Source organism: Tursiops truncatus, chromosome 8, assembly GCF_011762595.2.
Source record: "Tursiops truncatus isolate mTurTru1 chromosome 8, mTurTru1.mat.Y, whole genome shotgun sequence".
Lineage (NCBI taxonomy): Eukaryota > Metazoa > Chordata > Mammalia > Artiodactyla > Delphinidae > Tursiops > Tursiops truncatus.
Genome location: NC_047041.1, coordinates 59,363,558 through 59,382,040, shown reverse-complemented (window position 1 = coordinate 59,382,040; position 18,483 = coordinate 59,363,558). Strand labels below are relative to the sequence as shown.

The window sequence follows — 18,483 nt, the reverse complement described above, 5'->3', positions numbered from 1 at the left end:
CAAGAGGGAAGAGATATGGGGATATATGTATATGTATAGCTGATTCACTTTGTTATAAAGCAGAAACACACCATTGTAAAGCAATTATACTCCAATAAAGATGTTAAAGAATAAATAAATACATAGATAAATAAAACACACAATGCACAAGTCAAGAAAGACAAATTCGGGGCTTCCCTGGTGGCACAGTGTTTGAGAGTCCGCCTGCCAATGCAGGGGACATGGGTTCGTGCCCCAGTCCGGGAGGACCCCACATGCCGCGGAGCAGTGGGGCCCGTGAACCATGGCCACTGAGCCTGTGCATCCAGAGCCTGTGCTCCGCAACGGGAGAGGCCACAGCAGTGAGAGGCCCACGTACCGAAAAAAAAAAAAAAAAAAGACAAATTCCATGTTGTATATATGTATGTGTTTACTGAATCTTTAAAAAAAAAAAAGATTAGGGAATTTCCCAGTGGTCCAGTGGCTGTGTCTCCAAGCTTCCACTGCAGGGGGCACGGGTTCAATCTCTGGTCGGGGAACTAAGATCCCACAAGCCATGCAGCCGAAAAAAAAAAAAAAAAAAAAAAAAAAACAGATTAATCCAACAGAAAATGAATGCCATTTCCCAGTTGACAAAAGCATGCCCCCTCAAAAAAAAGTGTATAATTACTAGTTTAAAATCTATTCCAATTAAATTTCAGACCTAAGCTCAGGTTGCTCCTTTCTTCTCAGATCCAACAATTAACTCATGTTCAGTAAAAGAGTAGTGAAGTCTTCTAAATGATTTCTGGTGCTACGTGGCAAGTAATCAGAACTCAGAATAAAATAACGTCTGTGTGCTAATAACCATGCCAGATCTAAAAACACGTAGACTTTTTCAACTAAATCTACCCTAGAAAGCTCGAGTCAGCTCTAGCACACCTGCACTCTGAAATGTGTGCATGAGGCAATAGAACACCTACGAGTCAAGACACCTAAGTTCTTCTTCCTACACTCCCACGCACTTGTACAAGTCACTCCCCTTCACTTTGGACCTTCCTTATCTATAAAACAAGGAAGATGAAATACGATGATCTCTCAGGTTCGTTCCAACTCTAATATTCTACTATTCGGAAGATGAAATATGATGATCTCTCAGGTTCGTTCCAACTCTAATATTCTACTATTCTAATTATTGTCTAGATTTCTAAATGTAAAAGGGAATTTATAATAAGCATATTTTAAAGCTGTATAAAATTATTTTCTTTTGACCATTTTGGTCAATTCAATATTTATTGAGCATCTAATTATATATGTGTTAAGCATTGTGGATATCACAAGAACAAGATACAGGCCTCCCCAGCAACTCTCGGGGAGGACAGAGACATATAATTAATTTCTATACTAGGTGGTTAATGCTATGAGGCCAGCACAAGTGCTAGAGTAGGACAGATAAAATACCTAAATAAGGAGGGGGCAGTATGGGTTTAAAAAAAAGAAGGTTCTTAGAGACTCCGTTTAGTAAGATCATTTTGAAAGCCATGTGGAAGATGTATTTGAAGACGGCAAGATGAGAGGAAGACCAGGAGAACACTTCAGAGACCACTACAGATAGCAGTCTAGATAAGGGATGCTGAGGGTCTAGAGTAGAGGAGTTATAGAAAGAGAAAAGCACAGCAACTTGCTTATGAATAGCTGGCTCTCCTTAATTTAAAAGCTGGCCATGAAATCTATTTTATATTACTTTTATATTACTTTATATTACTTTAATGTATTCTTTCTACATAGATAACAGAAAAGCAAATTTCCAACCAGTTTCTACCCAAATGACCACAATTCCAAAACAAGTTTTTCCACTTATGAATAAAATAATTTGCTCAAAGAACTCTCTAATATGAAATGTTAATGTCAAGTTTTCCTCTTTGCTCACTTTTATAGCTCTCTGAAAAGTCAGAACTCACAGCACGGAACAAGATTTAGAAAAAAAGTTTTGTTTTGTTTTGTTTTGTCTGTTTTATTTTTTTTGCCACGCCACACGGCTTGAGGGATCTTAGTTCCCCGACCAGGGATCAAACCCAGGCCATGGCAGTGAAAGCACCATGTCCTAACCACTGGACCGCTAGGGAATTCCCAGGAAAAAAGAAAGTTTTAAGCAATAAATACACATTTTATGTCCAAGGCCAAACCAAAATATAGAGCAAGTGAGTGAAGGGCCAGAGATAAGAGACAAGTAAAAAGAAGCGCATGAAGCAAGGAACCCAAGATATAAAGCCCATTTACTTACAGGATCAACAAAGTCCATATTGAGTCCATAACAAAGCTTCTGGATTCGAGATGTAATTTTGTCAAACATAACTCGCTCTTGGCGGCCATCTAAAGAATCAAACCATAGATTCATGTTAGCACTTATTAAGATAGCAATGTCAAAGAATCAAACGTAATCAGCATGTAAACTTTTTAAATTGGCCAACATGAAATGCAATTTCATAGATAAAAGATTCAGACCCCCAATAGTTCATCGAGAGATTATTTTTTCATCTTCAAAAAGTAGGGATTCTATACTGATTCTTCCCTTACATTATACATCAGATGGATTCTTGCAATAAATTTCCCTACCCCACCTTGTCCAAATGACAGGCAGAATTATTCTTTAAAACTTAAGTCAAAATCATATCACTACCCACCGCCGCCCAATAGAGGTTTATCATCTCCTTCAGAATCAAGTCAAAATCATTACAACAGTCCACAGACTCCTACACAACCTGCCTTGTGTGCCCCCTTTCCCAACTTCATCTCCTACTCTCCCACCTTCCTCACTCACCATACCCCGCAACCCTGGCTCCTTGCTATCTATACCTCTTTTAGGTCTTTGCTCAATGTCACCTTCTCAATAAGGCTTCCCCAGATCACTCTATTTTAAACTGCAATGCCCCAAACACAGCCTTGCTCCTCTTTATGCTCCTTCTATGCTTTATTTTTCTCTATAGCACTTATGGTCATCTGACATACTCTATGTTTTACTTACGTATTTGTTTATTGTGTGGCTCTCCACATCCACTAGAATACAATTTCCAAAAAGAAAAAGATTTTGTCACGGTTTATGTACCAATGTATTCCCCAGTGCCCAGACCAAAGACCAAGGCCTACCACATAGTAGGGACTCAAATATTTATTGAATGCTAAATGATTTATAAACCTGTCGCCATTCTAACATCTTCATGATAAATTTGGCTTACATACTCTCCTAGAGTAATTAATGATTTTGAATTTACTTCACACCATGTGAAGAAGTACTTCTTTCTATTTGTAACTCAAAACAATCTTCCAGAGGCAACCTCTTAGTTTTTATTTGGCGATACGGAAGCATATACATATGGATCTCATCTAGTTAGTCCTTTTATGGTTTTGGACTTAGATCCTATTGCTCTTTGCTCTTCCTAACAAAAAGTCCTGGCTGGCCCAAGGACGTTCTCAAATGTTTGATAAAGAATAAATAAACAGTAAGATACCACTAGTAACCCATCACCAATAGAACAAGTTAGTTTCTCTTAAACACTGATATATTAACTAAGATAGCCCTTCTCTTTCTGATCACCACTGTGACCTCCTTTTCTAACCAGACGCACATATGCCAGTGTTTAACTCTGGAATACAGTTAATTAGCTGGCCTACACTGGGACTGAGCCCTCAATGCTCTACCAGCTGGTTAGGCAGACAGGTGACCACAAGGCAATATTAGCAAACTGAGAATCTGCAGCTGCCAAATTAATCAGGAAACTGACAGAAAGTACAATGGCAACTGTCTTAATTCACACTGGAAAGTGGAGGCACACTAAGGGGCTGAAGGACCAATGATCCACTGTTCTCTAGCCTATCATTCCTCTTGGTCACTTTTTTCAACCCACATGTTGATTTTATCATATCACTAATCCCTGCTTACATTATTATCCTCTCAAACAAGGCCTTCCTTAATTTGGTACCACATCTCCTCTACTGTTCCTTGTGAAATAGCCTAAGTCCCAACAGGGCCTCCCATTCCCACATCCATATCACTGCTTATACCTTACTCTGCCTAAAAGTCCCTCTTCCACCTTTCCATACGTCTAACTCCTCCTCACTATTCAACTCTCACCACATCCATGAAACCTGCCCCAACAACTGTAACCCACATTGACCTCTTCTTCCTGTGAAATCCTCTAGAACACTAATTGTCTGATTTCCTCTTGGTGTAAGCTGTCTTTTTTAATTCCTCTCTCTTCAGGAAGACTTTGCTAATACTGTAAGACCAAGGATGTGTCTCTTCTACAAGATATGAACTTTCTATTCCCTCTACCTGCAACGTTCAGCCCACGGACCTTCACATAGCTGACTCTTAGTATTATTCAGGGCTCAGATCAAATGTCAGCTCCCTCCCTGAGGGTACAAACCAAGATTACTTTCTCATTCATCTTTATCACATTACCCTGTTTTACTACCATCATCTCACTAACCACTATCTGGAATTAACTGATTCTTACATGTTTACTTGTTTCTTATATACACTTAACTACTGTCACTCACCACAGAATGTAAACTCCAATGAGAAAAGGGATTTAGCTTGTTTTGTTCACTGCTGAATCCCCAGTACCTAAAACAGTTCCTGGCATAAAGAGATGCTGAATACAGTCAGCCCTCTGTATCCATGGGTTCCACATGAACAGATTCAACCAACCGTGGATCATGTACAATTTACGATCCGCAGTTGGTTGGAGCCCTGGATGGGGAACTGGAACTCAGATGCAAAACCCACCGAGGCCGAGGGACTACTATGGGACTTGAGCATACACGGATTTTGGTATCCACAGCAGGTCCTGGAACCAAATGCCCATGGATACTGAGGAATGACTGTAAATACCTTCTGAATAATTGAATGAATGGGCTTCTATAGCCTATACTTTACCTATTAGAATATTGAACATATTTTATTATATTATTGTTCTTGTCTATCTTTCTCAATTGATTGTAAAGATTTTTGAAAACAAGACCTATGTCTGCCTACTCACCACTGTAACCTCAGTGCCCAGCACAGTATCCACACAGATCTGTAAAATATAGTAACACAGTGGGCTGTAAAGGGAATTAGAAAGGATGGGAGGGAGGAAGGGAGAAGAGAGGGAGGGATAGACAAAGGATATGGAATAGAAGAGATTATCAGAGGGCAAACAGATGCTTTAAAAGTTTCAGTTTTATGTAAATATTTACATATTAAATATTTACATATATTTACATATACATGTGTGTGTACTCAGTCATGATGTAAAATGCAAAGTTTTGAAAACACTATACTAAAGTCCAAAGCACACTTTTCAACTCAGCTACACTGCATTTGTTCCATTGGTTCTCAACTTTTTTTTTTCAACCTTAATCTCCTTGAGCAATACGATACTGTCCCACCAAGAAAAATAGCCCAAGACAGCAGATGAGAAAAACTCATCTACTATTCCCTTCTGTTATCTAACAATTTTCATATGGATTATTCCTGCATCCCTAACAGCCCTAAGATCATGGAAGATGGAGATGCCTTCTCCCTCTATTATTTCCCTCATGGTGCTAAGCAAGATATTAGCACATTCAGTAATACTTTAGGTAGGCTGCTAGTTGCCCTCCTGAATAATCACATTAAGATTAACAAAACCTACATGAGTTAGTCTGCTACTATACTATCATGCCAGAAATGGGGGGGGGGGTGGATACCCTAAGCAAATTAAAGATCAAAAATAAAATAAAGAAACAAATCTAAGTACAATGTTGTATATTAACAAGCCTTTACAGATGAACCAGTTTGCAAGGCAGAAATAGAGACACAGAGGTAGGGAATAAACCTATGGACAACAAGGGAGGAAAGCGCTGGGGGGCGGGGTGTGTGTGTGAATTGGGAGACTGGGATTGACATATATACACTAATATGTATAAAATAGATAACTAAGTAAAAAAAAAAAAGAAAAGAAAAAACAAGGCTGGCAGAGTCTAGCAGCAAACCATCTGGATCATATTAGGTTCTCTGAAGGAATGAGAAACAAAATAAGACCTGCCTTTTGTTTGTTGTAGATAGTACTTTTTAAACCACAGTATTCGAAAGTGGACCCAAAAGGTTAAAAATGCAACACAGAGGTGTTACCCACTCCAGAGATCTAAGTCCACAAGTTGTCAATTCATCTGTTACAGATTTATCATAAGGGCTCCTCATACTTACATACCTTTTTCTAAAGGTCTAAAAAACTGAATGCTCCTCTCTCATTCACAGGTATGGACCAATAAAAGTGCACTATGTATTTTGATCTTTGGTCTCATCAGCTAAAACGGGAGACTTGGGAAATTCAGAGAATGATGTTCTAAAGATACTGATGCCAGGAAGGTCCACCCCTGTCCATCTCTCAGCTGTACGCCACCTAGTTACAACCAAATCAACTACCTGCCTACTCACAACACTCATGATATCCTATATTTTAAAATAATTATTCTCATCCACTCATGAATGAGCATCTATATTCATGGCAGGTCCTGTGCTAAGTGTGGGCATAAAGTCCTCATCTTTGAAACACTCACAGCCTAGTGGACAAAACAATCAGTCAATCAGTGTTCACTAAGTGCCTACAATTTTGAAATAACTTCTTTGCTTCAACAGAGGCAAGTGGAGTCGACTCAAAACGTGTTCGTACCTGTCCCATATGGTTCTCTGTTAAGAGTATGTTTTGCTCTTGTTTTTCCAACCTGATTAAATCTTTTCCGGAGGCAAGTCTGTCTCCTCTTATAATTAATTTCACAGAATCAAGCAAAGGACTGACACAAAGGAAGGTACTCAGCAAGCCTAACGGGAAATAAGTGTTGAGGAAGAACACAAGTCCCTGGCCCTTCCCGGTCCCCCACGCCGCCAGAAGATGTCTTGGCCACCCTACTCTAATTCCATATCTCTTCCCATCAAGGGTAAGGCCAGCCAGTCCCGATCCCAAACTCCTCTGGGACCACTCCTGGGGCAAACGGCAACACATCCCTCACGAAGGGCAAACTCCGTGGAGATGTCTGTATCTGAGCCTGACGTTTTTCACCCCACAAAAGAGCGCAGGAAGCTGCTAGGTGCCCGTGTAGGGTGCAGAGCCCCTGCTTCACTAGATCCCCCCGTGCCTAGGACAGGTGACCAAGCCTTTCAAATAAAACTCTGTTGTTCGCTATGGGTTCGAAGCCTGGCCTCACCAGCATCGAACCGGGTGACCGTGCAGTCTCCGCACCTCTCTCTGCGCTTCAGTATCTTCACCCGCGAGGCGGACCCAATAACCCCTACCTCAGGGGCTCCCGGTGAGGAATCAAGTACCGCCTGCAAAGAGCTGTGCGCGCACAGCTACTATTCGCTAAAGGGAAGGTGTTACCCTTTCGACATGCGGCCGGATGGCAGAGCCACGGGGCGCAGACTAAAGGTCAGAGGGGGGTTGGGGACAGACTGACGAAAGGGCAGGAGGCCGAGAAGGTGACAGGGCGGGAAGCTGCCGCCGGCAGCGCGGGAAGCGGCGGAGGCGGGCGGGCGCGGCTAACTGCTAGGGCGGCGGCAGCCCGCGTATCTCCCCCACCGCCCCCTCCCCGGCGTCTCACCTCGCTTGATAACATGCATCGCAGCTAGTGGCTGAGGCGCCGAGGGATGCGAGACGCGGCTGCAGCTCTGACGCGCCGGCAGGATCGAGAAGGTGGCAGAGTGCGGGAGGTCAGGCTCGAGGGGTTGCTCGGGTGCAGGGCCTAGCGTTAGGGCCAGAGCGCACTTTCCCTCCACAGAACAGGGCAAGGCAATCCGAATCCTCTTCCCGCTCCCGCCAGCCGCAACGCAAAAGGGGCGCGACAGAGCTCGCAGGAAGTTATGCGATGCCGCCAGCGCCGCGGCCGGCGGGCAGGCCTAGCGTAAGAGAGTCGTTCCCACAGCCGCCATGTTGAGTGTGGGCAGGGCCCAGGAGACGGCGCCTCTCCCACGGTCGTGTTAGGTGTGGGTGCGCCCGGCGGGAACGCCGCTCTTCGGCCGCCATGTTGGGTGTGGGCAAAGCCCTATCTGGGGCTCCGCGGCCGGACGTAGCGCGCAGAGGCAGGCCAGGCGTGGCTCCGCCTCTCTTGCCGGCAGGCCCCGCGGAAGTCAGGGCGGTTCGAGTATTTTTGAAATAGCAAAACCCCAACCGTCCGCTTTTTCTTGTCTTGAAGACTGTTACGTGATGATAACCCAAGACTGCCGTCCGAGCTGAGCTCTAGCCTGAGATCCGCAGCCGGAGGGCCCCAGGGCCCTTCGGGCGGCCTGAAATCTCGCACTCAAGTCAGGTTGGAAGAGAGCCTTGCTAGGCCAGGGGCCTTTGGAGTTTATCTTGACGGAAATGGGAACGAGCCCTGGCAGAGTTTTGAGCAGGGCAGGGCTATGATCCATTTGCTTTTAGAATTATCCAGTGGATGTGGCTCGTGGAGGTAGAATGGACAGGACTTGGTTACCGAATGTGGGGAGTCAGAATAGGTGAGACATGACTCACAAGGCTGGTGTAGAAGCTTCCGATTTGGGCTAGGCAGACTGATTTTTATGATATCTCACGTGGCATCCCCTCCCTAAAACCTTTCACTGGTTCCTTACTGCCCTCAAGGTGGTTCCAAGGTTCCTGTGAAGTACAGTGGTACCTCAAAGATATTGGTTCCAGACAACTGCAATATAGCAAATATCACAATAAAGCAAGTCACACAAATTTTTTGGTTTCCCGGTGCATATAAAAGTTATATTTACACTATACTGTAGTCTATTAAGGGTGCAATAGCATTATGTCTATTAAAAAAATGTACATACCTTAATAAAAAATACTTTGTTGCTAAAAAATGTTAACCACCATCTGAGCCTTCAGCAAGTGGTCATCTTTTGGCTGGTGGAGGGTTTGAAATATTGCAAGAATTACCAAATGTGACACAGAGACGTGAAGCAAGCAAATGCTGTTAGAAAAATGGTGCTGATAAGACTTGCTTGCCACAAATCTTCAATCTGTAAAAAATGCAATACTCGCGAAGTGCAATAAAATGAGTTATGCCTGTAATTCTAACAGTCACAGGTGATAAGTGAAGCCATATGATAGATAGGGTCAGATGGCCTAGAGATAGGGTTGCCAGATTTAGCTAATAAAAATGTATCCCCAATATTTCATGGGACATAATTATACTAAAAATTTATTTGTTTGTCTAATATTCAACTACTGTATCCTGTATTTCATCTGGTAACCCTACCCAGAGAGCTTTTGGGAATGTGTATGAGAGTTTCACTTTCCTTTGGCAGCAGAGAAATGTCTCTTCATCCTGTCTGCTGTGCCACAAAGAGCACAGAGAACACAAGGAGAGTCAGTCAAAGCCAGCAGAGGTTAAAATCGCCTACATGCTTTATTGGACTTCAAAGAGTCTTATGAAATAACACAGAAAAACCCATGTGAGGGTGTCCAGGGGGTACACGGCAGTCTGCAGCCTAGCACCCTCCCAAGACCAGCCCCAGGTGCCCCCACCCCAGGCCCAAAATAGGATCCCAGAGTAAAGACACGGCAGGGAGTGGGGCAGAGGGAAAATACCTTTACAGCCATTGCAAAAACAAGGAAGGGAGAGAGTTGTCTAGAGGGTGGGAAGGGCGGGGGAGTGGTCACACAGCCACCTTGACCTACACCATCTTCCTTTGCCACCCCCTTCCCTAAACCGGCTGTGTCCTTCTTGAGCCTCTGGCCCAGGATATGCAGTAACATGAAAATGGGGTCTCACAGGGCAAGTATGCAGTGCAGGCACTTGGGAAATTCAGGAGATTTCATTTTTCAACTTTAAACTGTCTTTTGGTTCAAATGTGACAACATCCTGCCCAGCAGCTCCAAGGCCCCATTAGAGCCCTGTATCATAGCTGAGGCTCCCACGGCCATGGGAGCCCACTGTCCTGAGCCTCAGGAGTAATGAGGCTTGGGGAGCATTTGGGCAGCGCCTCTTATAGACAAACCCTCCTGCAGGGTGGGGGAGCGGGGATAAGAGAGAGGCAGGTGTGAGTGAGAGAAGAGAGAAAAGGTGACTGCTTTGTAGCCCACACCTCTGGCTTCCACTCATCCTCCAACTAGGAGAAGTCTCTTCCGATCTATCCCCTAGCCTAGCCTCTCTTCAGAACTCTAGTGGCTTGTCCTCTGGGAGTTGGTTTCGCTCCCCCATGGACCCCTGGAGGCCTCAGTGAGCTCCAGGCCGAGGTTCCCTCTGGCCCACCACACTCCCAGAGAGCAAACTGCAAATATTAGGTCCTAGGCCCCAGTCTGGGGCAAACAGAACCATGGTCGGTGAGGTGGAAGAGATCTGAGGCACAGGTGTCAGAAGTTACTGGCCCTCTCTTCCCCCCTAGCCTCTAGGGGAAGTTGGGGAGTGGCGGGGGGCGGGGAGTCCAAAAGCAGGAGACAGAGAGAAACAAGAAACCAAACCTCAAAACTGGGACAGCAGAGACAGAAGCTGGACCCCAGAGGTGGACTGAGAGCTGAGGGGGCAGCAACTAAGACATGCACTGAAGTGGAGAGGGAGTGACAGCAGCAGCCCATGGTTGGGAGGGAGGCAGGGCAGGCAGGCCATGGTGGTCAGTTAATAAATAATGTTGAAGGACCCAAGGATACGGGGGGCAAGTATGTACAGTGCCCAGGCCCCAGGGCCAGCCCCTCCCATGCCCCATGCTGGGGGCCAGGTATGTTGGAAGGGAGGGAAGGGGAGGCAGAAGACCAGGTGAGGACAAGCTGTCCCACAACTGCCACCCTCATCCTGCCTACTTCTTAAGAGGCTTCTTAAAGATTTTGAGGGGAAACTTCTTCCGGCCTGGGCTGGAGTCTGTCTCCTCACCAATGGAGCCATTATCCTCCTCAGCCACAGCCTTCTTGCCAGCCAGGTGGGGAATACGTGTATTTCGGCTAGACTGCAGGGCTCTGCTGTCCCCAGCTGGAGACGGCGTGTCTGGGTCTGGGGAACTGGGGCTGTGAGAACGGGAAGAATCCAAATGTGGAGAACCACTAGGTGGGGCTGGGGAGCTCAGCTCCATCAGGCTGTGGGCCTTGTCCAGCCCGTGGTTCAGTGCCAGCAGTGCCTTCTTGGCCAGGGCAGGGCTGTCAGGCAGTTTCTCCACCAGAGAGGCGGGATGGACCCCCTCAATCAGCCGGTGGCTGCCGTTAGAAGTCATGGCACTGAGAGCCTCATCTGCAGCACGGACCATCTGAGGAGGCTTGAGGACCAGACGCTGGCGGTCACTCATGTGGAGGGAGGACTCCGAATCGGAATGGGTCAAATCCCTGTAAGAGAGGTCAGAGAGGAAGAAAGGGACGCATAGAGGATGGGGGGGCAGGGGGGAATTTGAAGAGGAGACAGGGGCCAAGAGAGAAGACAAGGGCACAGTAGGAAAATGGGGATGGGGGGAGGGGCAGGAGAGATAAAATAGGGTGAATAGCAGGTGGGAAAGAGGGAAGAATGAGAAACAGAGGGAAGTTGAGCAGGCCATAAGCACGAGATAAGAGAGAAGGAAGGAATAGGGAATAAGGATAGATTGGAGAAGAGATAAGGAGAAAAGAGTAAAATTGGGGAGGAAGAAAAGCAAAAGGAGAAGCAGGTAGAAATAAGGAGGACCAAGGGGAGAGAAGAAAAGAAAGAGGCAAAAGTGATGGAGAGAGAAGAGACAGACAAGAATCAAAAACAAATGTCATTATACCATTATCTTTCTGGCAAAGGGCTTTCTAAGGCCTGCGCCCCACCCCTGATGAATGGCCAGGCCCTAAACCGGTGCAACCATTGGCTTCAATGCCACAGGCATCCTCCTCAATAAAATCTCTGCTTCCATAGCTGGCTAGATTTCTTACAACTGCACCCTAAGCTAACCCAGAACCCGTATATTTCTCTGAGTCACCATTTTCCATGCCTCCCTCCCCCATTTACTCCTGTCACCCCTGGGACACATCCAGTCTGGGCCAGGCCCCAAGGAACAGGGCACATGCAATAAGTGAGCCTGACCCAGCCTGGGGAGAGAAAGGTAAGAACAGCCTTGCAAACAATCCCTCACCCACCCCAAAAGGCCAAGATGCTGCCTCTTCCAACCCTCTGTCAGGATTCAAAGGAGGTCACAGAGAAGTGTTTCAGCATTCAAACCAAAGCTGGCTGACAGCAGGAAGGCTGGGGTCTTTTTCAGAGCTCTGCAGACGGGGAGAACGTAGGGAGGCATAGAAAGACAGGACATTGGCCTTTAAGGAGCAGTGGTTCAGAAAAGCTGCACGCTGGAAGTCCTAAGGTCTAATTCAATTTCCATCTCTGCCTGAGGCTTGCTGTATGACCTTGGACAAGTCATCTAACCTTGCTGGTCCTCAATTTTGGCCAAATGAAGATAACACCAATTCAATTATCTTGCAAGACTGTTTGGAGGCCCAAATATGTTGGCAAAGCACTTGAAAATGTAGAAAGTATTGTGGGAATGAAGATGATGAGGCCAGTCAAGCAGGAAGACCCTTCCGTGGGCCAGTCACAAGAGGTTTCTTTGCAAGGCTGAGCTACGGGGACACGGCACTGCACACTGGACGTGCACACACAGAGGCAGTCCAGGATAGTCGAGACCCTTTAAGGGGCTGGCTGTTCCTAAGAAGACCACGAACTAATTCTGGACGCCACACCTCCTGCCTCTATAGACAAGAGGGTAGATATGGGAGTCCCCTTCCAATCCCGTAACCCTCCTTCTCCTTTCCCAGAGGCCTGAGAACCCATGGCAGAGGCAGAGGAGAGGGCTAAGGGAAATGTTTAAACATCCAAGTCAGGAAACCAAAGGGAAAGGGTCATGAGTGGGAGAGGAGAGCACAGCAGGACCCGGAAAGAAGGAGGCTGTGGGTGGAAAAATTAGGGAGGGCACCAGGCTCCAAAAACAGGCAAAAGCAGGAGGTTGACTAATAGTTATTATAGGTTTAATTCTCAGCAGGAAACAATTAACTTAAGCAGCCACGCTGTGGGCCAGTACCTTGCTGAAGACAGGGGATAGCAGAGAACAATCCCAGCTCCAACTCCCATTCCAAATACTGTTTCAGCCACGTACTCTAGTGTTTATGAACGGTCTCATATTTGCTTTCATATTTCAGATGGTGTCCTTGCTTCTATCTAAATGTGTCCTTGTTTCTCTAAGTCCCAAGATGACCCTCTCCGTATCCTGCCTTTTCCACACAGGTGTGAACCACTGAGCATGGTGCCAAGGAAATTCTGGGGGGCAGCCACACCGGGAAGAGGGGCCCTCTAGGCTGAGGAGGTGAGGATCCTAGGAGCCCACCTTTCTAATACCAAGGAAGGACGAGAGGTCAAGAGGTTGGGGTCTACCCAGACTCACTCCCCCTGGCCCACTGCCCCATTTGGTCATGATTCCCATCCCTCTGTGCCTCCATCATCAACGAAAGCTGAGGCTTCCAAAGCAAGAAAAGAACCTGGGAGGAAGCCTGGGTGGATATAGGAGGGGAAAGGCCCATTGAGGCAAGCTCACCTTCCCTCCCTGAGTCTTTGAGACAATTCAGGTCAGGGGTGTCCCTCCCCAAAGGTTGGGCTGCCTTGGGCTCCCACCCCAAGCTACTAACCTTACTAGAGAGCCTGTTTGCCTTTAGAGACGATCCTCTGATGCATGGTGCAAAAGAAAATTCAGTAGTGAACAGGCCAGGCAGAGGCACGTACTTCCCCACCCTCCCTCCCCACTGCCCTCAGCCTGGGCCTTGGAGCGTGAGATTCACAGCATCCTCTAGTGCCCCCAACCCACTTCAGTCCTCTCCATCTGTACTGGGAAGGGCAGTCTCCCTGCCTAGGCTTTTGGATGAAGATGAGGGTGAGGATGAAGATGAGTAGCTCTGCTTCTAGTAAAGGCTGTCCTTTTGTGAAAGAGAAAGGAACAGCCTTCAAGGATAATTATCCAGAGGTTCGAGGGGCAGAGCTAGAGAGATTGGCATCCAGGGTGAGGCAGGACCAAAAGGAAGCAACAGGGTAAGGCGGCTGCAACCCAGAGACCAGGATTGAGCCGTGGCCACAGCTTCAGAGATGAGAGGTCCTTCCAGAGGAGAGGGACTTCCTGAGGGTCCTCTAAGCTTGTTCAGGTGAGGTCAAGGCTACTATATCTGACCCTAGCCTATCACCTTGAGCTATAGCAGGGAAAGTCCCTGCAGCTGCCACACCAGGCTGTGGGAGAAAGCCTTTCACCAGTTCTGATACAGTTCACTTACTGAGACCTTGTGAAAGGACAAAAATATCCGACAGAGTGTCCTGGAATGGAAAGCCAAGTCCTAGTCTGTGTTCTGCTCCTAATTAGCTTTGGGACCTGGGGAAAATTACTTAACCTTTCAGAACCTTAACTTCCTTCTCAGACGTGAGTGTTTTTAATGCCGGCCCGACCTATAAACCTCGCTTGTCCAAAACCCCTAAATCTGTTTCCCCCCCTTCTGAAGAGTAATTCCATGAAGGGTACTACATCCATTTGGTCACCCAAGCTAGAAACCTGGGCATCATCCTACACTCCTTCCTCTCCTCCACCCCTCAAAGCCAGTTACCAAATTAATCCTCTTGTTTCTATACCAAGACCTTGTTACCTCCCCTGATGGCCTACTGCAATGACTTCCAAATTCCTGTAGTCTCCCCATTGTTTCCTTTATACAGGCCACTAAAATGTTATTTCTAAAGTGCAAATATGACCAATTCACTTTCTTCTAAAAACCCCTTTGCAGTTCTCCGTCTCCTAAAGGGTAATGGCCAAAGCCCGTGTCCTTTCAGAACCCCTCATCATTCTAGCCTCATCTGCTACCCCTTCCCACCAACACATAGCCAATGTTCTAACCACACGTAGATCAGGTTCTCTTGAAACTCTATGCCTGTGCATGTGTTTCCTCTGCCTAGAATACACTTTCTCCTTTGCCTGCACACAGGGTGCCAGCACAAATGTCATCTCTCTTGTGAAGCATTCCACCCGGGTTCACACTGTTAGCCATTCCTTCTTCAACACCCCCTTAGCACTTATCAAACTGTTCCAGAATCATTTATGTACCTCTCCCAGACCAGACTGCAATTCTTGATGGCTGGGATTGTATCTTATCATCTACGAATCCCCATGCCCAGCAGAGCCTGGCAGAGTAGGTATCAATAAATGTTCGTTGAGGGTGTGAAGGAAGTGAGGACTCCATTGAGATAACAGATGTGAAAGTTTAGGCCAAGGTGCTATAGGACCGTGAGGCAGCGGGGTTGTTACTCATGTTTAGAGTCAGCAAACCCCAAACAGAGAAGGGAAGAAAGCCTTAGGGAGTTAGGCTGACCTTAAGGAGGATTCGCAGGCTGGGAAAGGATAGGACAAGGAGAAGTGCCCCACCGCACACACACACCCCGCAGCTGACCAAGCAGCAGCCAGCAGGCAAAGGCCGAGGTAAAGGCAGCAGAGGGGCAAGGAAGGGAGAAAGGAAAGAGAAGAGAGACAGCTGGTACCCCAAGGTCTCTGAATGCCAAGGCATCACAGCGGTGCTGTCAGAAGGGGGTGGGTCAGGGTAGGGCTCCATCTGGAGGAAATAGGAAGTGCTGTGGTGGTAATAAACAGGGTGGATGTGGACGGTGGTGATGGAGGTGGTGGTGGTGGTGATGGTGCTGGAGGTGGTGGCAGTGGTGGTGGTGGTAGAGGAGCAGGAAGAAGAAGCAGAGGCAGATGGAGCGCTGGTCCCGAGGCCTTCAGAACTGAAAGACTGTCCAGATGAAAGGCTGCGCATTCGCCGCAGAGAGACCCGGCTTGTCAAGAAGCGGCCAGCCTCGCCCTCTACCAACCTCTGAGATCCCAGGCCATGCTGTGGTTCCATCAGGCGCTGCCGGACGCTGCTGCTCTGCAGGCTGGGGGCTGCAAGGAGAGTGAAGAAAGTGTGAGGAAGGGCCAGCCTACTTTGGGCTGGTGGCAAGCAGGTTTGCCCATGGAGAAATGCTTACTGGAGACCACTCTGGGCCTTCAGTGGCCAATCTGGAGAATGGGGCGCCTCCTCCCCGAAACCTCCCACCAGGGGTCCTAAAAGGAAGGGGAAGTTGAAGATGAGGTACCCAGGTCAGTTTTAATGGCAATTCCAATGGAAGCAGACCTAGGGCCAACATTACTATGAAGGGAGACGGTAAGGCAGTTAGTGGGAGGGCACAGGCAGGACGGGGTAGGATAGGGGTTTGGGACAAGGTCCGGGAGGGCACTAAGAACCAGCCTTTTTAGAAAGCCAAACTCAGGAAATAATTCACAACTCAGACAAGGATTTATACACAGACATGCTCATCACATCATTATTAACAATTGTATGAAAGTAAAAATAAAGGTGGAACGACAGGAAGATGATAACACATCCAACTGCTGGAAGGTTACACAGCTATTAAACATGATGCTTATGGGAATTCCCTGGCGGTCCAGTGGTTAGGACTCAGCGCTTTCACTGCCAGGCCCTGGGTTCGATCCCTGGTTGGGGAACTAAGATTCTGCAAGCCGCATTGCGCAGCCAAAAAAAAAAAAAAAAAAAAAGCTGCTCATGAGAAGATTTTTAAAACATAGAAAAATGTCTATTAAAATGCTCAGGAAAAACAAAAGGCTACCAAATTTCATGTAAAAGGAATACCTTGAGCTATAGAATAAAAAAGACAGGAATTTGAAACAAGGCCTTTCTGTTTCTAGCTGTGACCTTGAGTAACTTACTTCCCTATTTTAATTCCTAATTTACAAAATCCTTCGGGGTTGTCCTGAGGCTTCAAGATAATATTTTTAAAGTACCTGACACAGTTCATGGCACTCAATAAATGGTAGTGGTTATCATTATCTTGACCACATAAAAAAATTATTTAAAAATTCACAGACAAAAGACTGAAAGAGAAGGTACTCAATATGATGGGATTACAGGTACCTTTTTATGCCCACATTTACTCTTTTTACTATCCAAATTTCTTCTAATAAGCATGTACCCAACGAAGAACCAGCTCTTGGATCAATGCTGCAGATCAGGCTCTTGGAAGATGAGGGCCACCATGCCCAGAGAAGGGGTGTGTGGTACCAGATAACTTAGAGATGTGCTAGAACATCCCTCTTGGGCTCACTCCCAGCTCCAGTTGAAAACAGAATTCACACCTTTGTTTTTTTCTCCTCTACCCTGATATATGGGCCTCCCTGCCTTCTCCCTAAAGATGGGAGAAAGGACACGGTTACATGGATGGCAGAAGCCTTGGAAGGGCCACCAGGAAGAGAACACAGTTCCATGGTGATGGAGAGCTAGGGAGCCAGGGCTTCTATGGCTGGTGGCTTTCGAGACATGAAAGGGAGGCTTAAGGGGAAGAGGAGGCGTGGAATAGGGACGGGGAAAGAGAGACAGAAGGGGAACACAGAAGGAGAAAAGAGGAAGAGGATCTTTCCTTCCCTCTTTCATCTCAGCCCAGCTAGATGAAGGGCCGCCAGGACATCTGTCTAGCTGGGCTGAAAGGAGAAGCCTAAGCCTCCCATCACCATGGCTGTTCTCTCTCAAGCACTCAGCTGAGCAGGCTGATTCTTCTCACCTCCGAACCCTTCCCTGAAGTTAGTAGGGACCGTGGTGAGGGAATAGCAGAGCAGGCAGGGGAGGGATGCAGGCAGGAGAAGGGGCCCGTGGGATAGGAGTGTTGGTTTAGCCCCAAAAGTTGGAAAAACAAAAGCCCCAAAGGGGCTCCTCAAACCCGGGTATTTCCAGAGGGACTGATCATCCGAGCCGGCGGATGCTGAGCAGAGAGAGCGGTCACTGAACCTACGCCCCATCAGCCAGGCAGCATCTAGGGTCCAACAGCCAGGCCAAAAGGAGAAGAGAATCTGATTTACAGAGGGCTTCGCCCTGCCCCTCAGTGGGATAAGGGAAGGGCCAGGGGGCAAGGGGTGGGTGGCTCAGAGCTAATGAAGGTCCCTCCCAACCCGGAGAACATGGGAGCCTTTAGATCAATACATCAAGATCAAGCTCTACCTGCTAGGGATCCTAACCTTGCTGGGCCTCTGACTAAAGCCCTGCCAAGTTAACAGCCCAGGGAAAGAAGAGGCTTGCCCAGAGGCAGACTATCGCTGAAGAAACTTACAAATAAATCCTGTCTGGAGCTGGAATCCAGCCTGATTAAAGAATCTGACTTTCTGAAAGTGAGCCCCTAACCCAGCCCAGCTTTCTGCCATCCCCTCTGCACTCATGGGATATGGGCCCAGCACAAGAGCTTTTCCATAAAAGTCTATCCTATTTATCTAAAATAGCCTCTGATCCAGAGAAAAATTCAACAGGGTCAGTAAGGGGTATGTCCCTTCCTTCACTTCAGAATTCCCACAGAGTGCTGTCTCCTTCAATTCTGCTCTACTCAGCTCTTACCACTCGCAGGGGAGAAAAGGAAGAGGGAAGACCCAGGACAGAGGGTGGGGATGGCCGAGAGTTCAGGTGGAAAGACAGACATGCTTGTGCAGGAGATCCCTCCTGGACAAGAATGTCTTTCTGGCTTGGAGGA

At 47.1% G+C, this 18,483-nt stretch overlaps 2 protein-coding genes across 9 annotated transcripts in view; both read right to left on the bottom strand.

The window, feature by feature from the left end:
• Nucleotides 1-7,902, bottom strand: part of RRM1 (ribonucleotide reductase catalytic subunit M1) — a 34,840-nt gene extending 26,938 nt beyond the window's left edge. Inside the window, exons 1-2 of one of the 2 annotated variants that reach the window (XM_073808550.1) lie at nt 7,582-7,902; nt 2,243-2,331 (exon numbers count right to left, since the gene is read on the bottom strand). In XM_073808550.1, the coding sequence (XP_073664651.1) occupies nt 2,243-2,331; nt 7,582-7,600 (108 nt within the window). In that variant the 5' untranslated portion in view covers nt 7,601-7,902. The remainder of the gene's footprint in view (nt 1-2,242; nt 2,332-7,581) is intronic. The other variant, XM_019939515.3, reaches the window with a different exon arrangement.
• A 1,446-nt stretch (nt 7,903-9,348) lies between these two features.
• STIM1 (stromal interaction molecule 1) overlaps nt 9,349-18,483 on the bottom strand; it is a 192,748-nt gene continuing 183,613 nt past the window's right edge. For 6 of the 7 annotated variants that reach the window (XM_033862421.2, XM_033862422.2, XM_033862423.2 and 3 more), the window contains 3 exons: nt 17,686-17,778; nt 15,787-15,856; nt 9,349-11,276 (listed from right to left, as the gene is read on the bottom strand). In XM_033862421.2, the coding sequence (XP_033718312.1) occupies nt 10,760-11,276; nt 15,787-15,856; nt 17,686-17,778 (680 nt within the window). In that variant the 3' untranslated portion in view covers nt 9,349-10,759. The remainder of the gene's footprint in view (nt 11,277-15,786; nt 15,857-17,685; nt 17,779-18,483) is intronic. The other variant, XM_019939516.3, reaches the window with a different exon arrangement.